We start from the raw sequence: 25,546 nt of genomic DNA, 5'->3' as shown, positions 1-25,546 counted from the left end.
AGCTGCATTAAATGGAACTAAAATTAAAAATGAATTAAAATAATTAATTAAAACGAAATTAATAAAAGGGTCCCATGATGGAACCCCTAAAATATACAGTGCCTGACGGAAACTTTAAGGTTCTTTTTATTTTAATGGTATGAATCACTAAACATTAAACTGGATTTGTTATATTTATACATGCAGATGTTTACATTTTTACTGTATTTTTTAATGCATTTTATCTTTTAAATTAAATATTTTTTTATAATTTTTTTTTATTTATTTATTTTAATTTTATAGTTTAGTGAACATAGATTCTAGTGAATATAATTAACCGTTTTTAATTCCTTAATTTTTTTTTATCTTAGTCATCACTTAAGATAAATCATCATATCTTTCTTTTTTTTTATTTATTTTTTTTATTTTTTATAAAATGTGATTTGTGTGGCATTAGAAGAGCATGACATTATGTCTTCGTTATATTTCTGTTTAATATGTTCAAAATGTTTCTGCTGTTTCTTCATGCTTGACATTTACTCAATAACATAGTTTGGGAGACTGCTTATTAAACTACTGTGTTACTTTGTTTCTGTTCCAATTCATTAATTTCCTCATCACCCCCAATTTTGGCAAGTGCTGCATACATGAAATGCCCAAAATAAAAAGGTTACTGCTCATAAGTAATTCTGAATAGAAACATAACACACATACATTTAGAAAGCCAACCCTTGAGAGTTTATAGTTCAAGACTCAAAATTAACCAGACTGTTATTAATATTGAGATATATAAGCTCAAACATATTTTGAACTAAAATAATCCGGGATCACCAGTGATCCCTGACAGGTAAGGGGTTAATAAACTGTTCCTCTGGAAAATAAATGTTTTCCTAAAATGCTGATTGTAATAGAACTGATAGTTCTGATGCTGGATGCTGATTGGTCAATCCAGAGTTCCAATCTAAAACGATCAGGGAGGAAATGACAATAGTCTGGGGTGGAGCGCCCTCTGGTGGTACTGACGGGCACTCTCGCTGGTGATCGTGACACACACCATACCCACAAACTACAGGATCCAGACCACAGGCCAGTGGACACTCCTCACACCATGAACAGAGAGTGAGCTGATTCATGCATTCACTTTCTCCACAAATAAAGACAGCTTGATTGACAAGCAAACATCCACACAAATAACAAGTTTATAAAATACCATCTAGAGGTTAAGTACCACATTCTGCCTCAAGATGGCGCTACATTCACAATTTCACATGTTTATCCATATGCATCTATGCCCTAAAATCCAGTTGATTTTGCAAGGCATAAGTGAGCTATTTTATATGAATGTGTGAGACTCCTGATCCATCAGGTAAACAACTGGAAGAACATCAGTTTCCTATGGTTCAGCGCTTTAAAGTTAATGTCCACGTTTGTGTAGAGAAGCCACTGAAAACATTACGGAGCACAATCATTTATTTTGGGAATGTCCTAAGGTTTGACATTTGAAAGATTATTAACGAAAAGAAGCTAGGACTGTTGTTAATCTAGACGCTGATTTGATGGCAATGTGTTTTTCTTTCTATACACCCCTGACGTGTTTGGTTATATGTACTCTTGTTGGTCCAATATGCTTCGTTCTCAATACAAAAACAAAAATATTAGAAGAATAACAATATTTGCACTCCTAAACTGGAATGATCTTCCTCTGCCTCCTCACCGTCTGCTTTTAAATCGCTTTTCTCCTTGACCTTTGACACCTGACGTTGACATTTTGTTTATTTTATTTTTACTATGTTTTATGTCTCTTGATTTGTTTTGTCTGTATTATATGCTTTACATAAAGTATGCATTTTATGTTTTTTGTTTATTTTTTCTGTACAGCACTTTGGTCCACTTTGGTTGTTTTAAAGTGCACTGTAAAAAAAAATAAAAAATAAGTGCAATCAACTTGGATGTTTAAGTCATTTCAACTTAAATTACTTTAAATTGGCTTAAAAATGTGTTGAATCTTGTATAACTTATTGGTGTATAACTTATTTTGATGCGTTAAAGCAATGTAAAAACGTATGAAGAGTTCAGATGCAAAAGCCTCTAAGTGCCATCTGAAATTTTCTTCTAGAATGATCATTTTTTATCAAGCTCGTATATTTAAGTTCAGTAATTTCACTTAAATGGCAATGAAAATGACCTATGAATTGTCATTTAAGTGAAATTACTGAACTTAAATATATGAGCTTGATAAAAATGATCATTCTAGAAGAGAATTTCAGATAGCACTTATAGAGGCTTTTGCATCTGAACTCTTCGTATGTAGTCATAACTTATTGATCATATAATTTTTTACAGTGATTTGATTTGATTTGATACAAACCAGAGTGTTCATGATTATGACACTCCAATGTAACCCTGAAAAGCAGACGCAACATCACGTCACGTGCAGTGGTTTGTCCCTGTCCCACGCCTCCCAGCTAATCATTACAGCTCCTCAACATTCATTACACCACGACTCTCTCCTGTAATCTCAGTCTGCTTTCACACACACACACACACACCTGTATCCCTGTGAAGAAGCATGGCTGTGGACGAGGAGGCCGGCAGACCCACATGGAGCAGGCAGATCGAGTTCACTCTGGCTGGGATCGGGTGTGCGGTGGGACTGGGAAACATCTGGAGGTTCCCGTACCTGTGCTATAGGAGCGGTGGAGGTGAGACACGCACTGCGGAAAATGCTTTAAAACAAATATTTCCAGTCCAAATATCAAAAAATTCTCAAATCAAGATGCATTTACTAGATGAGTGAAATGCCATACAATATAATGTCTTGTTTTCTGGTGAAATCAATCAAAATCAAGAGAGTTGTTGCTCAAAAAAAGCCAATGTGGTCAAAAAAAATTATGTCAATTCAAACAGGAACAAGATTATTTTTCTGACCCCGTTGGCAGATCATTTAGTTTTTTTAATCAACAACTCACTTAAATTTGAAGACATAATATCTTATGGCATTTTACTCATCTAGTAAATGCATCTTGATTTAAGAATCTTTAGATATTTGGACTGGAAACAAGACACAAATACTGAGTAAGAAAAGCATTGTTCGCAGTGCACAACTTATCTAATGCTTATCATCACTTACAAAGAGTAGCAGCATTACCTGTCCCGTGTTTCTCCTCATGGCACTTTGGACGTCTACCAATTAATCAATACACATTATTAGTGGCCCTTTGGTGTGGAAACACTGGCATTATGAAGCCATGCACATATCTATATGACAGCTGAGTTTGTTATTCAACCGTTTCACCTTCACCTTTCAGACTGTAAAAGTTACAGTGACCACACATCCACAGTGTTGATGAATGAGTTTATCTGTAACGGGAATGGTGTGTAAGATCAACCATGACACTGCAATTCCTCTCAGATCACACTGGACACCTTTATATGGCTATAATGCTATATCTAATGTAATCTAAAAATGTGTTTATGTATGTGTATATATATATATATATATATACTGGTTCAGAGTTTTAATTCTTTATTTTATTATTAGCTATGTCGATCTATACATTCATAATTTACATTTAGATATTCACAACTATATATTTCTATTAACATATATATATTCTGTATATATATTCAGATTTCCTTTTTATATAGGCCTATTTATGAAGGGCCAAACAGGAAATATATATATATATATATATATATAAATGTAAATCCAAATACATATTTATAACATATATAATTAATACATATATAATTATATTTTAGAAGATTTTTTATTTCACCATCTGATAGGTTTGACCAGCTTCTGTTATGATATGGTTGAACTGGACTGGACTGGACTGGACTGAAGTGAAGTGAAGTGAAGTGAAGTGAAGTGAAGTGAAGTGGCTGGGCTGGACAGGACTGTTATGATATGGTTGAACTGAACTGGACTGATCTGGACTGGGCTGGGCTGAACTGGGCTGGGCTGGGCTGAACTGGGCTGGGCTGGGCTGGGCTGGGCTGGGCTGGGCTTGACTGGACTGGGCTGGGCTGGGCTGGGCTGGACTGAAGTGAACTGAACTGGGCTGGGCTGGGCTGGGCTTGACTGGACTGGGCTGGGCTGGGCTGGGCTGGGCTGGGCTGGGCTGGACTGGACTGGACTAAAGTGAAGTGAACTGGGCTGGGCTGGGCTGGACTGGACTGGACTGGACTGAAGTGAACTTGACTTGGCTGGGCTGGGCTGGGCTGGACTGGACTGGACTGGACTGGACTGGGCTGGACTGGACTGAAGTGAAGTGAAGTGAACTGGGCTGGACTGGACTGGACTGGACTGAAGTGAACTGGGCTGGGCTGGACTGGACTAGACTGAAGTGAAGTGAAGTGAACTGGGCTGGACTGGGCTGGACTGGACTGGACTGGACTGAAGTGAACTTGACTTGGCTGGGCTGGGCTGGGCTGGACTGGACTGGACTGGACTGGACTGGGCTGGACTGGACTGAAGTGAAGTGAAGTGAACTGGGCTGGGCTGGGCTGGACTGGACTGAAGTGAACTGGGCTGGGCTGGACTGGACTAGACTGAAGTGAAGTGAAGTGAACTGGGCTGGACTGGGCTGGACTGGACTGGACTGGACTGAAGTGAACTTGACTTGGCTGGGCTGGGCTGGGCTGGACTGGACTGGACTGGACTGGACTGGGCTGGACTGGACTGAAGTGAAGTGAAGTGAACTGGGCTGGACTGGACTGGACTGGACTGGACTGAAGTGAACTTGACTTGGCTGGGCTGGGCTGGGCTGGACTGGACTGGCTGTTATCACCTGTGCATCCTCAGTGAAGTGTTGTTGCGGTCCCTGTCGTCCTCAGGTGCGTTCCTGGTGCCGTACCTGCTCATGCTGGTGGTGTTGGGGATCCCACTCCTGCACATGGAGCTGACACTGGGCCAGTACCTGCGGAGGGGACCCGTACTGGCCCTCGCCAAAGCCTGTCCCCTGCTGAAAGGTCACAGCATGCATGATCATGACGTTAAAATCCCTGAGATTACCTGCAGTGTTAATGCTATACACCATGGAAATGTTTTAACAAACAAGTCCTTCAGACTCAGATCAATACAGACATAATTGTCACTGATATGAGAATATATGGTTCAGTTCCGACTAAAGGTCAGTAACCTGTAATCAATCTCTCCAGGTGTTGGCATGGCAACGGTGGCCATCTCTTTCATCATGTGCACATACTATAATATAATCATCACATGGGCGCTGTACTACATGTTCAGCTCATTCCGAAGCGAGCTGCTCTGGGAAAACTGCAATAACACCTGGAACACGGCAAACTGCTCCGACCGGGCGAGCAACAGCTCCTCGTCCTCCACCGCCAGCCAGGAGTTCTTCAAGTGTGTTCATCCCTCTTCTTCTTAACTTAATCATTTAACCACCATAGACAAAAATCAAGTCAAGGTACCTTTATCTCTATGGCACTTTGTGCAATACAGACTGTTTCAAAGCAGCTACTGTCAAACTGTTCCCCCAATATTTAATATTTTTGATGCTGCTCTCCATTATGCACCGCTCTGTTTGTTGTTAGAATGATGGAAGTCAATAATTTAATCCCTTAAAACTCACCAAAATTATTTAAATGTTTTTTTTTCCTTGAAAAAACATCTTTATGTCTTAAAATATCTTGAATGTAACCCGACACCCTTGCCTCATTTAGTATGCGCTGTTCTATGAATATGCAAATGAGCCCCGCCTCCACTCACTCACTCAGCTCAGAGATCCACTGGTTGACGATCACACGTTGATCTGATTGGTTACAAGGTAGTTTGTGACGTCAGAAACACCAGCGATTTCAAAGCGTGTGTTTGAGACTGTCTTTGGTTCACTGCAGTTTTAAGGAGGAAATACTCAGCAATGCTGTCGACTTATGAACTTACACATGCTTTGTCTCAAAGCAGATTAAAAACACCACATAGACACATAAACAACATTAAAAGCTGGATTTTCAACACAGGGGGACTTTAAGACTGGAGTATTGATGCTGAAAAATCAGCTTTGCAATCACAGGAATAAGTTAGTTTAAAACGTGTATATTTTAAACGTGCATTGATATAAAATAAAAAAAGTTTTATTATATATTAAAATTTAAACGAGTTATTTTAAATAGCAAAAAATACCTCACAATATTACTGTATTTTAATTAAATAAATGCAGCCTTGGTGAGCATAAGAGACTCTTTCAAATCACTTAAAGGGATAGTTCACTTTGAAATAAATTTTTGGTATGTTTTAGCTTACCTCAAGGGCCTTAAAGACATTCGTTCCAATGAACTGCCGTAGACAAGGCGACATCTAGTGTGTATATATCTATGCACCAGTCTGCGCACACGTCAGATCAGATCACTCGGACATGGCTGTGTTCAAGAGGTAACAACGATATAAATACTGTTCGTTTTCTCACACAAACCGCTCGTTTCGTGTCTTAGGCCATCAATGTGTACTTACGATGGGGAATTGTTTAATTTGGACGACGGGGAATTGTTTTAATTTGGACTCTGTGCTTGTGTTTTGAGACCGTGACCATAGACCTGCATTATATGACTGACAGACAAGAACGGTTTGACCTAAAAATATCAAAATTGAAACTACTGCAGAAACAAAGACACCTACATCTTGGATGCCCTTGAGGTAAGCTAAAACATACCAAAAATTAATTTCAAAGTAAACTATCCCTTTAAAACACCACATACACATATAAACAACATTACGAGCTGGATTTAAACTACAAGACGACTTTTACAAAGTTCGAGATTTTTAGACTCGTCAGCCTCAGTGGTCTGACAGCTCTCGTCAATGTCAAAAATGATTGAGGTGACCAATCAAATCAAAGGAGGCGGGGCTTTACCGTTCACAGAAGCTGTGCATGAATTCAATATAGTGATCCTATAGTTTCATGGGTGAAAGAGTGTCTACTGGTAAGACAGATTACTGGAAGTAGCTAAATATTGAAACATTTTAACTAATGTTTTACAATAGAAATGCTAAACGTCCAACAATATCTAGTGATGCAAACGCTTGTGAAAAGTGCTTAACTGTAATGAATGTGCACTCAAATTTTATGAAAGTATTTATTAAAAATCTGTACTTGCACTAATATACTATTAATGAAATATAAGGCCACGACTTCAGAGTCACTTTCATGACTGTTTCTAAACACACTTTAATATGTGCAATTTTTAATAATGTAAAATTAGAGTATATTTTAAATGATTATGTTTTAATAATCTCTTGTTGTACTGTGTACATGTGTGTAACTTTATGTGTTGACTAACATACTAAAGCACATGTGAAGTACTTTTTTGAGATTATATTTAAAATTAATTAAAAAAATTAAATGTCCCTAAATGTGACATTAGGATATTTAATATATTTATTTAAAAACGTGTCATAGAATTGACAAGATATATTTTAGATTACCAGTATATTCTGCAGTACACTTAACCATATTTTAAAGACAATAGACATAATAATATGTCTTATCATATAAAATCGTAAGTGGGTCAGAACTTCAACTAATTGCATTTAATATTATTTAATTTACATTTTAATACATTTTCATTTAATAGCAAATAAGTGTCCAAAAACAAAACAAAAATCAGTTTATTATTTCCAAAATAAGTACACTTTTTGAAAGTATATGCAGAAGTGTGCTTCTTTTTCAAAGGGATGTTTTGTCAAAGTTCATGTAATTCATAACTGAATGTGCTGTTTCGGCATATTAGCTATATGATTAAGAGTGAAGGTGTGCATTTTTTAAAATATACATACATTTTGTACAACAAAAACTGCTCAAAACATGGTTACGGCCTTGCCTGATTGGTTAGTAAAGTGTTCTGATGTTGACTGCTGTGTGTGTGTGTGTGTGCGTGTGTGTGTGTGTGTGTGTGCGCGTGTGCGTGTGCGTGTGTGTGTGTGTGCGTGTGCGTGTGCGTGTGTGTGTGTGTGTGTGTGTGTGTGTGTGTGTGCGTGTGCGTGTGTGTGTGTGCGTGTGTGTGTGTGTGTGTGTGTGTGTGTGTGTGTGCGTGTGTGTGTGTGTGTGTGTGTGCGTGTGTGTGTGTGTGTGTGTGTGTGTGTGCGTATGCGCGTGTGCGTGTGTGTGTGTGTGTGTGTGTGTGTGTGTGTGCGTATGCGTGTGTGTGTGCGCGTGCGCGTGTGTGTGTGTGTGCGTGTGTGTGTGCCAGTTTAAAGGTGCTGGAGAGGACCAGTGGTGTGGAGGAGACGGGTGTCTTGAGATGGGAGCTCTTCCTCCTGCTTCTGCTGGCCTGGATCCTCGTCTACCTCTGCATCTTTAAAGGAGTCAAATCCACCGGGAAGGTAAGAATAAACGGACGGAGAACACAACAGCCATCATCATGCTGTTGGGGGTAACGCATTACAAGTTACGCGAGTTATGTAATCAGATTACTTTTTCAGGTAATTAGTAAAGGAATGCATTACTTATACATTTACAACAAAAAATTGTTACTTTTGCAGCAAATGAACCCTTCAGCAAGTTACTTTGTTTTCTCTTTTATTGACTGACAGCTCTCTGGTCCTCATGTTGTCCACAGTGAAATGCACAATTAGAATATTACGCAAGCCTGCAATAATTAAATATGTTAAATATCACAAATATACTTTATTTAATGTCACTTTATTAAACAATGTCTTTGCTGCTGACTTTCGATGATCCAATTCAACCATGAATGACTTCAGATTAACATCACATTTTGATCTTTACTCATGTTCGTCACAGGTTGTGTACTTCACCGCTCTGTTTCCATACGTGATTCTTCTGGCTTTGCTGATCAATAACGTGCAGCTGCCGGGAGCCATAGACGGCATCCGCTTCTTCATCATTCCCGAGTGGGACAAGCTCCTTAATGTGGAGGTGCGGAATACATCACAGATAGGGCTGATCATACATTACAATCATTTATCATTATAATACCTTTTTTTTTTTTTTTTAAAGGGGTGGTTGAATATGATTTCACTTTTCTAACTGTAGTGAGTGTGTAATGTTGCTGTTTGAGCATAAACAACATCTGCAAAGTTACAACTCTCAAAGTTCAGAGCAAAGGGAGATATTTGCTTTTAAAGAAATGGCTTTTTAAGGACTACAACAAACGGCTGGTAGAGACTACACCACATTCCTCCCGGGTTAGTGACATCACCAACCCTAGAATTTGCATAAACCCGCCCCCGGGAACACGATTTATAGCTTAAGACAGAATATGCTAATCAATGACTAGAAGATAACTACACATCAGCTTCATAAATTCATCAACTAACCATTCAGAAATGTCCTGTTGCTTCTACATGTTGTCACTTCTTCTTGAGTCTCTCCATCATTGTCTGACTCCGGTTTGAACATAAAAGGCTAAAAGTTTTCAGTGCATGTGTGTGTGAGGTAAAAGGACACAAGCTGTTGAAGCTCCGCCCCCTGTGCCGGGAGCTGCAGCTCATTTGCATTTAAAGGAACAGACACAAAAACTGACGATTTTACCATGATATATAAAAATATCTGTGTGGTATTTTGAGCTAAAACTTCACACACACACTCTGGGGACATCAGAGACTTATTTTACATCTTGTGAAAAGGGCATTATAGCACCCCTTTAAAATAATTGTTTGGATGCACAAAAAGCAGTGCATTTGTTATTACTGCATTTAGATTAGGAGAAACTAAATAATGTGCATAAATTATGTTTTGGGGATTTTTGTTGCGACTACACTGCAAGAAATGATTTTCTAGTACAAATATCTAAACATTCTTAAATCAAGATACATTTACTCGAGAATGACTTAAGAAGTCTTGTTTTATGAAAAATGTATAAAAAAATTAAGTGACTTTATGCTTAAAACAAGAACCAATGAGGTCAGAAAAATAAACTTAAATCAAAGGAGAAAAAAAAGTTTTAAGCAAAACTCACTTAATTTGGAGACATTTTTCATTTTGCTTCTTCAGTAAATATATCTTTATTTTTTTTATTTTTTTTTATATTTGTAATGGAAAACAAGACAAAAATGGCAAGTAAGAATATTTCTTTACAGTGTACTTATGTATTGTTATTAACTTCATTAATACCATAAATTAAAGGTACACTTTTGGCCTTCTAGTGGTTGAGATTGGAGATTTAGCGGCTCCATGTCAACCTTTCTTAACCTTTGCCACAGACACACACTCACACACACACAACTTTACTTTACGGATATGACGAGACACACACGGACGAGTACGCAATTTCCTGCGAAAACCATCCCGACAGGTTTTATATAAATACTATTAACAGACTTACCGTAGTAAATCAGATGTGTGTAGATCTTGAGACAATGCGGTGCTTGTTGTCATTCAGTTACACATTATATTTCATATTAACACGTTGTGTAATGTGTGTGTGTTTAGGTATGGATTAATGCGGCGGCTCAGATCTTTAACTCCATCGGGATCGGCTTCGGCTCGCTGATGGCCATGTCCAGCTACAACAACTTCAACAACAATGTCCTCAAGTACGAGAAGATCAACCTGTGTTATTATTATCATCTCCAGTTTAACACCATCTCTAATCTACTTTCCTGAAAGTTATATAAAATCTAGTTGTATTTGTCTATATCGCTCCAGAGCAAAGATCACGGTGATAATTCATTTATAGCTCTCATTAATTTTTACTGCCACGTATTTAATGTTATCTCATCAGGGCTCAATGAGCGGAGAGAAATGAACTAAGATATTCATTAACGGTGATTTAATCTCATATTCATCGTTTTTTATTCCCGTCACTCTAGAGACACTCTGGCCATTTCCATCACAAATTCCTTGACTAGTATCTTCGCTGGGTTTGTCATCTTCTCCGCGTTTGGTTACATGTCTCATCTCCAGAACGTGCCAGTCAGTGAGATCGCAGTGGACGGTGGGTTATTTCAGTGTTGATTCCTTTACTTTGTTGTTTTTTTTAATAATGTTTGCAACAAAATAACTTGAATAGCATTGATGAATGATAATTATTGTCCATGCAGGTCCAGGTCTGGTGTTCGTGGTTTACCCACAAGCCTTTGTGACGATGCCTGTTGCTCCTCTGTGGGCCGTTCTCTTCTTCTTCATGTTACTCTGCCTCGGTCTCGACAGTCAGGTATCATGACGACACTCTTTAACTAACACACACCTGGTTAATGTGGCATTATATAATGCTAACATGATGATGTTCTTACAATGAACTTATATTGTATTCATAAACTCTAAAAGTGTTAATGCATAACACGAGACGAGTTCACATGATCTGCTTTCATTTTCTTTAATGCTACTTGAGATTTCCAGCAGTAGTTGCTCCTATTATACTGTAAATAGATGATTAAGCAATGCTTGTGAGATCATTTGAGGGTGAATCTCACAAAACATTTGAAAAACATAACCAAGTCATTCTGTATTTCCACCTTGATCAAAAGAAGAACAAATAAAATAAAACTTTTTTAATACAAAATATTATTTAATTTAGTGATGCACGATATATCGGCCACATATCGGTATCGGACGATATATGATAATTTTTAATGTTATCGTTATCGGCCCGATAAGAAATTTTGTCTGATATATTAAAGCCGATAAATAATGGATTATTTCCTTCAGCTGATACACTTCAGATGCGCACTGTTCAACATGATGGTTTTAAATAGCTTGAAATATGATTGAAATCACTTCAAAAAAGGAAAATACGGTTCAGTGCAACATGTGCAGCGAGTCTGTCATATAAGCTATAAAATTATTATGAAACATCATTATAATTGTGTGCGTGAGACATGGATTTTAATGGTGAGACTTTTTTTGTAATCAGGCTCTCAAAAATTAAATAAAAATTTGGATTTAGATTTATCGGCCAATATATCGGTTATCGGCTTTCAAATATAAAGAATTATCGGTTATCGGTATCGGCCAAAATTCATATCGGTGCATCCCTCATTTATATATATATTTTGGAGTGAAATGAAGCCATGTCTTCTTTAGGATTATATCATGACTGAAGACAGATATTACATCTGTGATTTATAAATGTGAGCTGTTCATTCACTCTGTTCATCGCACTGCCGTGATAAAACATTAGCGACACATGCATGAATGTTTGCAGGAGGAATGCTGTCGGAAACACACTGTTAAACTTTACCTTGTGTTGTGTGTGTTGGTCTTCTGTAGTTTGCCATGGTGGAGGTGATGGTGACCAGTCTGTTGGACAGTTACAGTAAACCCATCCTGAAACACCTCAAACGCAAGGAGTTTGTCGTGCTCATAGTCTGCGGGGCGGCGTTCCTCATGGGCATCCCTAATGTCATGCAGGTTACATCATCACTTTTACTTTACTTTACTTTTAGCTTTTAGACCCAGAAAAAAAAAAGTTTTTTGAATTTAGTTTTTTTTTTCACATTGTTCAGAACAACAAATGGTAAAAAAAAAAAAACATTTTGCAAAAATAATACTTTATTCATATGTTATGCTATGTTCTCTGTAGTGGACACCAGGACTAATTTGTTTAAAAAAATAAAATGACATGAAATGATATGTATAGGCAAAAACAATGGGATTTTTTTTTTTTATCACCAATACATTTTGGGGTTTCAGGATTTTTTTTAATCAAAATTTGTATAAAGATGATTCTCAACTATGTTATGAAAGATATAACGGAATGAATTGATACACCATTTTACTTTATGCAATATGTGGGTAAAATGGCCATAAATTAATATTCCCATTTAATGCAATGTAACTATACACTGTATCTAATGTGCACATTATTGTGTTCTTGGAGCAACATTTAATGAAAAAAGAAGTGTAATAACTGGAGTAATAATTGGCAACCTTTTAATAATAATATATAATATTTCATAGGAATATTGATGTATAATTTATTCCCATATTCACTTGTTGTGTCTCCCAAAATGCCTGATAAAGACGATGTAAGTCCTGATGTCTCTACAGTGGATATGTGTGAAATCAATGCCCTGTTCTGGAACAGAAAGTCATTTTTTGATTTGAAACCCCATAACGTTTTCCTGAGATGTTGGTTTATGAAATACAATTTGAAAAGTAGTCCGATAAATATATTATCATATTTCCTACATTTGATCACTAAATTAATGTCAGACATTTTTAAAGACCAAGGAGAAGTTGTTTTCATGGTGAGAAACCTCCAAACATTTGGTGTTTCTGAAAAGTCCTGAATGTGCTCTTCACAGGACACCCAGGTGTGACATGTGACATGTATGATGTCAGAGAAATTCACTAAAATATAATGTCCACTACAGTGGATAAAAGTCTATTCCTGGGTCCCTGTAGAATTGAGAAACTTACTGCTCGTTCTCATACTAGTGCTCACGTGACACACAAGAGACTGATTCAAGACCTGATATACTTTTCCTTCTTAGAAGTACTTACAAGATACTTAGAAGTAAAAAGAAGTTAGAAATACCTTTGCAGTGATTTACTGTTAACGATTCATTTTAAATAAATGACACTTGCATTTAAATTGTATTGTCTAATGCAATGATATTAAGTGTTTGTAAATAGTGAACAAAAGTGATGGAGGGTGTATATATATTAAATATGAGGGAAGAACAAAACTTGAATCTTACAATATTATTTGGGGGAAAAATTTGGTAACAACAGCTACAGGATTTATTTTACTATCCAAAAGAATGCATAGAAAAAAAGCTGACTGGAAAAAGCAAACATTGGCTACAACATAACCAGTTATGTTATGGTTCTCTATGGTTATGTCGGCAAATCACAAATAAAACAAACTGATGCCTAGCACAACTATGCAATATGCTCACAAAATCTTTAACAAATAATATTTAAATTAATTTTTAATGCATTATTTTAATAATGCATTAATTATGATTCCATTTCAGCTATATTTAATATAGAACGATTGCAGATGCAGTTATGTCTGTAAAGCAGGACTGTATTGTGAAGTTCAGATGAAGTGTGTCTGATGAAGGTGATGGTCTTCTGCTTCAGGTCGGGATCTATGTGTTCCAGCTGATGGATCATTACACAGCCATCGTGTCCATCATGTTCCTGGCATTTTTTGAAGTGATTGGTGTTTGTTGGCTCTACGGTGAGAGAGAAACATCTGGGCCCGTATTCATAAAGATTCTAAGAATCCTCTAAGAAAACTCTTAATTTAGCTTAAAAACTTTTACGTAGGAGTCTTAGCTTAAAAGCGATTCGGGACCGATCTGAGAGCAACTCTGAGTAAGGAAAAGACAAAAAAACGTTCATCTTAGTAAGGAGGCGGGGCTGACCCCGTTGCTATGTATGACACAATCTTTTGAAGACTGTGATGCGTCATTTTTCCTATTTGACCGTTCTCACACACACACACACACACACACACACACACACACACACACACACACACACACACACACACACACACACACACACACACACACACACACACACACACACACACAATTATATATGTGTATATAAATCCTTTTTTTTTTTTTACCATGCGGTTAATTTCCTATAAGGTATTTGATTGGCTTAGAATGATAAAAATTGTTCCACTCTTTCCAATTCCACTGATTGCTGGCATGTCTATTTAAGTGGTGGTTTGAATGTTGGTTTTAATGTATCAAACATGGAATTTTCCCAGTTGCCAAATATCGTAATGTAGTGATTACTTTCATTTCTGGCGCTGTGGCATTTCTGCGCTGTGTCGGAGATATTAGCGTGTCTCTAATAAGATCAGTCACAAACATGATCCCTGCACGATCTTATCTATAGCGTCTTATTAACTCACTGTTATTCATTGTCTGCAACACATTTCTTCTCCCTCTTCGTCTTTCTGCCATTTTCTCCTCTGCTAAAGAAACTCTTAAGCCTCTTAAAAGTCCTCGTCCGTGCTCCTAACAATTTTGACCCTAAGACCTCTTTTAAGGGTTAAGATGCTTTCTGAATTACTTTTTTCTTCACTAGGAATTTTTCTTTCATTTTAAGAGTAAACGCCCACATTTCTAAGAATTTTCTTAGAATTTTGTCACTAGGAGCTACTCTTTGCATTAAGATTCTTTATGAATACGGGCCCTGATTCTTTAGTCACAATGTAAAAAATTTTTTTTTTGTTAAAATGGTAAAATTGCAATTTCGTGGTTAACCTGAGCTCTGTGTTAATAGGTGTGAATCGGCTGTCCAGTAATTTAATAGAGATGACGGGAAATAGACCCAACATCTTCTTCAGGGTCTGCTGGTGGGTGATCTGTCCTGTCCTGATAACCGTGAGTGCCATCTCACTCTGACTGACTCAGTGATGGGTGGATTGGTGTTGGGACTGAGAGGGATTTGTGTGTGTCCAGGTGATCCTGGTGTTCTCCGTGATCCAGTTTAAACCGGCTCGATACGAGGATTACGTGTACCCGCCGTGGGCTCAGGCTGTCGGCTGGCTCATCGCTCTGGCGTCCATCATCTGGATTCCTCTAGCAGCCGTTCACACACTCTGGGTTCTGCCCGGATCCTTCGCTCAGGTACTGGACACACTCTCCGTTTCGGCTTCCAAAGGGTCATTGGCTGCTGGAGACATTTATTTCAAAGTTTGGGGTTGGAAAGATTTTTTGATGTTTTTCCAAAAGACGTCTTTAATGCTCACCATGGCTGCATTTATTTGATCAAAAATACAGTCAAAATTGTGAAATATTATTAGAATTTAAATCAGCTGTTTTCTATGTGAATATAATATAGTAAAGTGTAATTTATTCCTGTCATCAAAGCTGAATTTTCAGCATCATTACTCCAGTCTTCAGTGTCACATAATAATAATAATAATAATAATTCATTACATTTATATAGCGCTTTTCTCGGCACTCAAAGCGCTTTACATAGAAGGGTGAATCTCCTCAACCACCACCAATGTGCAGCATCCACTTGGATGATGCGACGGCAGCCATATTGCGCCAGAACGCCCATGATGAAGCCAATCAGTATATCACATGATCCTTCACAAATCATTCTAATATGAGGATTTGCTGCTCAAAAAACATTTATGATTAAAAAATAATCAGTAAAACAGTAAAAATGCTACAGTGAAAATCTGTTAAATTGGTTAACAGAAAGTTTCCTTATACGGTGAATAACTGTGATAGATCTAATGGTACATTTAATGTAATTTTACTATAAAATACCGTTAAATTTAGTGTTTGGAAGTGAAAACGAACAAGTCATTGTATAATTTACAGTGAAAAAACGTAAATTGACATTCCCACAATTCCCTGCGTGACACTTCACATTTGATGTATTTTTGTTAAAATAACTGTTTCGTCATAGTTGTCTTAGTTTTTTTCTAATCAGTTATGTACATTAGGGTTTTATGTTACATTTAATGTTGTTAAATTAATGTTTATTGTATTTTTTAAATTTCATGTGTGTTACCATGATGGTGTTTAATGTTTGTGTGAATCAAACTGTGCAGCTTCTATATATATATATATTAGGGCTGTGAAAAGATTAATCGCGATTAATCGCATCCAAAATAAAAGTTTCTGTTTACATAATATATGTGTGTGTACTGTGTATAATTATTTTGTGTATATAAATTCACACACTTGCATGTATATATTTAAGAAAAATTATTTATATAGACAAATATTTATATTTACATATAATATCAATTATATGTAAATATATACAGTATATACATGCAAATATTTCTTAAATAAATACATGCATGTGTGTGTATTTATATGTACAAAATAATTATACACAGTACACACACATATATTATGTAAACAGAAACTTTTATTTTGGATGCGATTAATCTTTTCACAGCCCTAATATATATATATATATATTAGTATTATCTTTCTTGTGGAAGAACTGCTTTGATTGATCATGTGACTCATTACTGCTTTGATTGATCATGTGACCCTCAGTACTGCTGTGATTGGTGGTTGTCAGTGTATTACGATGGTACAAAACAGATATTAATACTTTAATAGGTCGGTAAATTAACATTATATCAGATAATTAAATACGGTTTATTACTGTAAATTTTAAGTTAAATCTGTAAAACCTAAAATGCTGCTACCGTATTTTTTACGGTAAGCTTCTGGTAACCACGGCTGCCAGTTTTTTACCGTAAATTTAACAAAAAAATGTTTACAGTGAATGTTGGAAACAGTTCATGTTTGTGGACACTGATACATTTTATTTTTCATGATTCTTTGATGAATAGAAAGTTCAAAAGAACAGATTTTATTTGAAATAGAATATTTTGTAACATTATAAATGTCTTTACTGTCACTTGTGATCAAGTGTTGAAAATGTTGAAAGGTAAGTTCGAAGTTAAAAGTTTAAGAATATTTCGGCCTATCCAGTAAAAAAAAATAAAAAAAATAATTAAAGATAGAGTTACAAGAAAATACTATTCAGCCTTTCTACTTCAAAATGTTATGTTTAAATCAATGTTTTCTTTGAAACAATTTTAATTTCAAGTCAATCCGAGATCATTTCATTCCAGTGCAATGTTGGGAAATATGTGAAATGATCAGCACTGGATCGGTGAAGATATTGAAGATTTGTGCTTTTCTCTCGTTTCAGAAACTAAGAAAGTCGATCACACCGTTTTCTCTGGACGAGGACTCCGAGTGCCCGTATTACCAGCAGAAAGGAGCCATCATGGAGGTGATCCCCAACATCGCCATCATCAGCTCGGATCATAAAACACCAATCCAGACTAACTTATGATCTACTATTACTGTACTACAACCTGACCGCTGGAAACCAGACTGATCAAATCCAGTCAGCGTGCCTGAGGATTATTGACCGGATCAGTGAAGATCTCTCTGAGATATTAGCAGAAATGCTTTAACAAGTATATTTATCTCAACTATGACAGAAACAACCCATTTTGTACCTAGAACTGAATCTCCTGAAAAGGCAGAGAGTATAGATATAAGCATTAGCAGATTGCTGATGCACATTTAAAATAACACAATCATCAAATATTTCATTGTGCAATAAAATGTGGAACCCAGGAAGAGATAAAACACTGCAACTGTATGTTCTGAATGTCCAGACAAAAACGCCATTTTCTCAGCTTTTTGTTGGAAATGTTGCTTTTTTCTGATACTTATCCACATTAAAGTTGATAAAAAAAGAATGCATGAAGCTAGAATTTTTTTTAATTATATATATATATACAGTACAGGCCAAAAGTTTGGAAAAATTACTATTTTTAATGTTTTTGAAAGAAGTTTCTTCTGCTCATCAAGCCTGCATTTATTTGATCAAAAATACAGATTTTTTTTTTAATCTTGTGATTTATTATGAGTGTTGGACACAGTTCTGCTTTGATTCATCAAAGTATCCTAAAAAAGTATCACAGGTTATGAAAAAATATTAAGCAGCAGAACTGTTTCCAACTTTGATAATAAATCATGTGATAGACTGGAGTAATGATCCTGAAAATTCAGCTTTGCATCACAGAAATAAATGATCATTTAAAGTATAATAAAATGAAAACCAATTATTTTAAATTGTAATAATATATCACAATATTACGTTTTTTTCTGTATTTTTGATCAAATAAATGCAGGCTTGATGAGCAGAAGAAACTTCTTTCAAAAACATTAAAAATAGTAATGTGTCCAAACTTTTGGCCTGTACTGAGTTTTTTTTTTTTTTTTTTAAACGCTGGCACTGGTGGGGAAAGAGTTAATATCTTCAGTTTGGCTGAGATTCCTGAACTTCACAAGATCCACCTGGAAAAATAAGCACTCGTCTTTTAAGGTTTACTGTATACATTACACAACACTGTAAAAGTTTCATGTTGACATCATTCAAATTAAAGATCTCAAACTCAGACCAAGGCAAGAAAAAGATTGTGAGAGTCATTTGTTGTGCCCGTTGTGTTTTTATTGTCATTATCAGGTGTTTTGTAACCGTTCTGGGCGTGATGATTTATCAGTGAGATAAAGCCTTCCTCTTCAGGGTCCAGGCGCTGAACTTTAACCTCAGTGCGTTCAACCACCGGCCCTTTACAGTAATAGTTCCTTATTTTGTACATCTCCAGTTTTTATAAGAGTTAAAAGCTGACATTCATGCAAATTCATAATTAACCCATGCTAAAAATATACAAACCAAATACCGTTAACAGTGGCAAGAGTTCCTGTGGATTTACACATTATAACAGAGGGACGTTTCAAAATACCTTCAGATTAAGACTTGATTGTTTCCACCCTACTGTAAATGTATAAGATTAAAGTGAGCGAATCTCACAGAAACATGTCCAGGTTACATTTCACCCTAAAAACAAAAGAAAATTATTCTAGAACAATTTTTCATCGTGACATTATTTTTAAAATCGCAATATCGGACATTAGGAGAAAACTTACCTTGATTAAAATATTTTCTAAATTGAAATCTGCCATATTAAATACCACCATATTAAATACTTTAGAATTAAAATATTACATTACAGTATTTTGTTATTGTATTAAAAATTAAAGAAAGAATTTAATGTTTGTTTTTTTCAAAACACAAAATATGCATAAAGACAACAACAAATCGTACCATGATTAATAAATACTAATGGATTATGGTAATTAGAATTGGGGGAAAACGTTCTTTCCATGAAATGATGTCACAAATAAATGCAAATGTGAACTGGACAGGTTTCCTGAGAATTTGATTTATTTCATATTTTATTCAAACTTCGAATAGTTAAATTAAGGCTATATTTTCCCAAATATAAAAGAGTTCAACCGAAAAGATCAAGTTTTGGATTTTTTTGAGACGTTGAGGTGACAAACAATGAAAAGGAAAAGGAATTTATCCATAATCAATAATCATCATGTTTAGTCAGTAAGAATAGATTATATCAAGTATTATTTCTTTTCAAGTGTTCACTACAGTGTTTCCATACTCGAAGCCAGTGTCAAACCTTCAGTGTAAAAACCAACATTGATCGGGTTCCTGATGCGGACTGTGACTGCATTATCAAACGGGCTTCTCCCTTAAATATGAGAATCATGCGCTTGATTTCATTTCATAAAAGCTCGAGACTCGCCGCTTCAAAAGGAACGCACGGTATACAATCCACGGTAAATACGGTATGAGAACCACATCTACATACAATTCAAGTTTGACTAAAATTAATACAGTAATTAACATCACCTCACCCGCACCGAGCAACAATCGCCACACACTCTCAAACTAACAGATATGCAATATGACCTAAAAATAAAATAATAAAAAAGAGCAAAATGATGTGCAATTCATGGCATACTCATCTCTGTATGAGCGTTCACAGATGACAGTGTCATTTCTCATCTTTTGTTCCAGTTTCCCGCATTAAAAGGCTGAAAGTTCCCCCTTGTGTGAGCCAGCAGCAGCAGATCGTGTGCGACTGTACATTAATCTGAGGTAATCGCGCGCTCCGGCTCGCTCCCGAACGTGCGCGCGTCACGTTCTCAGATGTGATCCGGTGATCTGCAAACCCAAACCAATTCCCTTCAATCAGTTCTTTAAAAACGAGGTGTTGTGCATGTTCTGTCCAGCAGGTCTCGCCAGTTCCCGATCCCGTTCCTACGACACTTGCTCCACCGGCCGCATCTGCACGTCACCGATCTGAGGGAACACAGAGCAACGCCTTTATTACATCTGACGAGTGCAATATCTGTGCAGAGCTGAGAGGATATCGATCATGTGTGATGATGATGAGGCTCTGATTTGATTCTGTCTGAACAGGATATTCACTCAAAACATAGTTCATCATACGATTAGGATTTATGCATTTGAATTGCATGTTATATTTCCATCCATCTGGATTACACAGTTTGGTCACACTTTAGTTTAGGCTCCAATTCTCACTATTAACTACAACCTTTGCTTCAATAAACTCCTAATTACTGCTTATTAATAGTTAGGCGTTGTTAAGGTTAGGTATTGTAGGATTAAGGGATGAATATGATCATGCAGAATTTATAATTAATATGTGCTTTACAAGAACTAATAAACAGCCAATATCCTAGTAATATGCATGATAATAAGCAGCTATTAATAGTGAGATTTGGACCCTAAACTAAAATGTTAACCACAGTTTTAACACAAGCAAACTAGTAATTTTAATGTGATGTATATTTGTCAGTCATGCATAAGATTTCTGCACTAAAAGAAAAATCATGGCATAGTTTATTAACTATTTGCATATACTTGATTTTATTTAAATAATCGGCCACACAAATCATGGATCCACAATTTGTGAATGCATGTATATAATCCAGCGGTTTGAGTTTTTTTAATGTTTTGTTTTTGCTGCTCAATATTTATTTTTTGGGGGGGTGGAAACAATTCAAAAGATTGTTTTTTAAAATAAATTAATACTTTTGAAAATAAGAGCATTTAAGATATTCTATTAATATTCTATTTCAAATAAACGCTGTTCTTTTGAACTTTCTGTTCATCAAAGAATCCTGAAAAAATGGTTTCCACAAAAATATGACTGTTTTCATCACTGATAATAATCATAAATGTTTCTTGAGCATCAAATCATCATATTAGAATGATTTCTGAAGGATCATGTGACACTGAAGACTGGAGTAATGATGTTGAACATTCAGCTTTGATCACAGGAATAAATTACACTTTACTGTATATTCACATAGAAAACAGCTGATTTACATTATAGTAATATTTCACTGTTTTTAAAGTATTTTTTATCAAATAAATGCAGTCTTGGTGAGCAGAAAACACTCTTTTAAACCTAAAAAAAATAGGTTTAAAAACTTTTGGCCTGTATTAAAATAGTAATATCATCACATTTGACTGTGTTTTGATCAGATAACTGCAGGTATTGTATATATTTATCGTGGACTCACTTGAACATGAGCAGGCGCGCTCAGGATGTATGTGACGGCACTGGCGATGTCTTCTGCTTTCAGACACTGTAGAGGACAAACATCTGTGATGCAGTGACTCATCTGGACACGTATGAAGAGACACACACACACACACACACACACACACACACACACACACACACACACACACACACACACACACACACACACACACACACACACACACACACACACACACACACACACACACCGCCGTCTCTTTACCTTTATACTCTCATACACACCCGCAGCTCGCTCTGGATCGCTGTTATGATGCCGGAAGGCAAACTCAGTTTCCACTATTCCAGGTGATATACTCTAGGGAAAAGGACAAGGTTTATAAATATTACTGTGATTGACTTCAAACATTTCATCTTTCAAAAACAAGTTTGTCATTTAAAAAATATTTAATCTTTGTCGTAATTTTCCTTTTTTAGTATTTAATTAATTATTAGCTTTTTTGTTTGGGAGTCCATGATCTAAATTATGCATACCAGCATGTGTGTATGTGTGTGTGTGTGTGTGTGTGTGTGTGTGTGTGTGTGTGTGTGTGAGTGAATGAATGAATGAATGAATGTATGTGTGGACGAGCAAGTGACTGTGTCAGTGTCTGAGTCTGAGTGTGTGTGTACGAGCAAGTGAGTAAGTGTGTGTGTGAGTGTCTAAGAGTGTATGTATGTGTGAGTGTGTCTGTGTGTGTGTGTGTGTGTATGACTGTGAGTGTGTGTATATGACTGTGAGTGTGTGTATGAGTGTGTTTGTATAAGTGTGTGTGTGTGTGTGTGTGTGTGTGTGTGTGTGTGTGTATGTATATGATTGTTTATGAGTGTGTGCATGTATGAGTGTGTGTGTGTGTACGAGCAAGTGAGTAAGTGTGTGTGAGTGTCTAAGAGTGTATGTATGTGTGAGTGTGTCTGTATGACTGTGAGTGTGTGTATGAGTGTGTTTGTATAAGTGTGTGTATGTATATGATTGTTTATGAGTGTGGGCATGTATGAGTGAGTGTACTTGTATAACTATCTATTTGTGTGTGTGTGTGTGTGTGTGTGTGTGTGTGTGTGTGAGTGTGAACTAGTACAGCTTTACAGAGATAATTCTCCTGTTATCTCTGTAAAGCTGCTTTGAATCGATCAGTATGGTATAAAGCGCTATAGAAATAAAGCTGACTTGACATGTGAGGACCGGTTTGAGTTTTAGACCATCAGAGTGAGGACAGAGAGAGTAAAGTGAGGACATTTTGGCCAATCCTCACTTTCTGAGAGCCCTTTAAAGGCCTGTTTGAGGGTCAAGAACTGGTTTGCGTGTGTGGAATGTGTGTGTGTGTGTGTGTGTGTGTGTGTGTGTGTGTGTGTGCTCACCGTGGCTCGTATGTGTGTTTTGGCCTCCCGTAGCTCCTGTCTCAATCCTTCTGTCATCGCGGTCACAGCGTATTTGGTGGCGCAGTAAAAGTGTTCGTCAGCGCTGGGCACCATCCTGTGACCTCCCATACTGCCAGAGAAGATGAACAACAGCCTCAGGTGTGTGTGTGTGTGTGTGTGTGTGTGTTATCATTTTCCTGTTATCTCTGTAAAGCTGCTTTGAAACAATCTGTATTATTAAAAGTGGTATATAAATAAAGCTGACATGACTTGTGTGTACATCAGGACTAAAGAACAGACATTTCTTCTGTTAAAGGGCTCAAACCAAGTGTCCTGAAAGTGAAGCTAAAGCGTCTCGATCGCCCCCTGGTGGCCGGTTGCAGTGCATGTCATAAACCCCGCCCTCTCCATGAAATCCAATGGGATGTGAGCCAAACTAAAAAAATCCAATTACACTTCAAATAATTTAGTTATAGTTAGTTCTTATCACGCAGACGTATGTTTAAGTGTTTGTTTTCCAATACATTTGGTTTTAGTAATTTGATGCTATGAACACTGGGGTGTAACGTCATGATTGACAGCTGTGCGTGCGAATGAGGATTGTGGGCGGGACCTTGATGCCATGGCTCCGCCTCACGATCACTATTTTAGCTTCATTTTTCTACAGTTGAATGAAGTGGAGATGTTTTTTCACACAGTCTGAGGAGTTTGAGGAGTACCTGTTGATGTTGATGATGTGTCCGTCGTCCACATTCCTCTCCTTCATGGACTGGTAGGCCTCACGCGTGCAGATGGCCAGAGCGAGCACGTTTACCTGCACATGGTGAATGAGTGGATGATAAAGATCCAGATCACGTGACGTCCAAGTCTTATTTTACCCAAAAATCATTCCTGAAGCTCAAACGGTAAAGCGTGGCTCTAGCAGCGACGCCACAGTCATGGGTTCGATTCCCAGAGAATGCATGAACTGATAAAATGCCTTGAAATGCAATGCAAGTCTTAATCTTAAAATTAATGTGTGTGAAAGAATTCATTTTTAAAAGAAAAAAATGAAGAAAAAAGAGTTGATAACTAGATAAGGGGAAAAATGGGTGACTATGGCACATCTTCAAATGAATGCATGATTATCAATGCTAACTCACTCAGAATGCAATGCATTATCTTCCACATAAGCAAAAAGATACTTAAAAATGGCACACTGGCAATTAATTTCTCCTTGATCTTTCCTGGACCGGACTACAGTCTTCACTCTCACTGTGTGCATTTGGCAGATGCTTTTATCTAAAGTGACTTCCAATGCTTGTAATCAGTTCACGGTTGGCCTGGGACTCGACCCTTGACCTAGAGCCGTGCGTTTCCCTCTCTGCGCTGCGGGATTGCTCCTGTAATGCATCTGTGGTTTTGAGTAAGAACAGAACTGCAGTAAACAATTAAATGAAGTGGTTTAAGTGCCCACATTCATCCATTTATCTGCACTCGCTGAAGTGTTTACCTCCATCCTTCACTCGCACTTTATACACACATCTTTCCCTCGCGGGTCAAAATGACCCGAAGCCTTAAAATTATACTTTTTTTTTTTTTTTTATCCAGAAAGCTTATTTAATTTCATCTTGATAATATTTTTTCAATTTTTTGGAGATTTTAATTTTTTAATTTTTTTACCTTTAAATTACAAGATTTGATCAATAAATAATAAATAAATAATAATTTAAGCACATTCCTCACATTTAACTTAAATTCAAAATAACTCACAATTTCATGCATAACCCTTTTAATTCAGCTCTAAATATCTTATATTGAGTGTCTTTGCCGACCTCTTGTGGAAAAATAATAATATAACATGATATTTCATGAATCTTGATGGCCTTATAGCTCTATATGAGCTGTTCCTCTGGGTCCTAAAGTCAGTTTACTTCAGTTTGCATTCAGATACACAAGTAGACATTATAAAATCATTATTTTGGTAAAGATTTAGCATTTTTAATTTGAATTTGGAGCATTTTTAGGTTGTTATGTGTACTGAAGCATTCCTCGCATCCCATTCATTCCTAAGGGGGTCAAATTGACCTGTGAGGGAAGGATTTGTTAAATTTGTTACAACTTGTTTTAAATTTCAACCACAAAACTCATCGAATTCATAAAAAAATTGTGTGGTTCAAGTGCGACAAAAGTCCTGAGGGTCTTGGACCCCTCCGATGAACCCTCAATATTTACATTTTTGTTTAACATTTAAATATTTCAGGTCAAAATGACCCGAGGGAAGGATGAGGTTAAAACCCAGTGGAAGAGGCGAGCAGAAATGATAAGCAGCACT

The 25,546-nt window shown here is 36.7% G+C and overlaps 2 protein-coding genes across 2 annotated transcripts in view; one reads left to right on the top strand and one right to left on the bottom strand.

Annotated features, from left to right (window-relative positions):
• Nucleotides 1-2,493: 2,493 nt before the first annotated feature.
• LOC309499788 (sodium- and chloride-dependent GABA transporter ine) lies at nucleotides 2,494-18,135 on the top strand. Its single transcript, XM_082171262.1, has 13 exons — nucleotides 2,494-2,681; nucleotides 4,819-4,953; nucleotides 5,143-5,347; nucleotides 8,191-8,323; nucleotides 8,745-8,879; nucleotides 10,395-10,498; nucleotides 10,775-10,899; nucleotides 11,006-11,118; nucleotides 12,174-12,314; nucleotides 13,995-14,094; nucleotides 15,159-15,259; nucleotides 15,338-15,505; nucleotides 17,574-18,135. Exons 1-13 carry the CDS (start codon nucleotides 2,549-2,551, stop codon nucleotides 17,718-17,720), a joined length of 1,740 nt encoding a protein of 579 aa, XP_082027388.1. The 5' UTR covers nucleotides 2,494-2,548; the 3' UTR covers nucleotides 17,721-18,135.
• A 189-nt stretch (nucleotides 18,136-18,324) lies between these two features.
• The window catches only part of dhrs11a (dehydrogenase/reductase 11a), a 24,826-nt gene continuing 17,604 nt past the window's right edge, over nucleotides 18,325-25,546 (bottom strand). Inside the window, exons 3-7 of the mRNA XM_082171312.1 lie at nucleotides 23,952-24,046; nucleotides 23,233-23,362; nucleotides 22,100-22,192; nucleotides 21,854-21,919; nucleotides 18,325-20,603 (exon numbers count right to left, since the gene is read on the bottom strand). Of these exons, the coding sequence (XP_082027438.1) occupies nucleotides 20,562-20,603; nucleotides 21,854-21,919; nucleotides 22,100-22,192; nucleotides 23,233-23,362; nucleotides 23,952-24,046 (426 nt within the window). The 3' untranslated portion in view covers nucleotides 18,325-20,561. The remainder of the gene's footprint in view (nucleotides 20,604-21,853; nucleotides 21,920-22,099; nucleotides 22,193-23,232; nucleotides 23,363-23,951; nucleotides 24,047-25,546) is intronic.

The sequence above is a fragment of the Leuciscus leuciscus genome (assembly GCF_965113295.1).
Source record: "Leuciscus leuciscus genome assembly, chromosome: 5".
NCBI classification, from domain to species: Eukaryota; Metazoa; Chordata; class Actinopteri; order Cypriniformes; family Leuciscidae; genus Leuciscus; species Leuciscus leuciscus.
Note: the sequence above shows the minus strand (reverse complement) of the source record. Positions and strands in the feature narration are given on the sequence as shown.

What these genes read in the sequence shown, in the direction of transcription:
- LOC309499788 (XM_082171262.1), top strand. Translation starts at nt 2,549, where the DNA reads ATGGCTGTGGACGAGGAGGCCGGCAGACCCACATGGAGCAGGCAGATC. An exon ending in GAGTCAAATCCACCGGGAAG is followed by an intron (nt 8,324 to 8,744) that starts GTAAGAATAAAC and finishes TGTTCGTCACAG; the next exon opens with GTTGTGTACTTCACCGCTCT. An exon ending in GCCTCGGTCTCGACAGTCAG is followed by an intron (nt 11,119 to 12,173) that starts GTATCATGACGA and finishes GGTCTTCTGTAG; the next exon opens with TTTGCCATGGTGGAGGTGAT.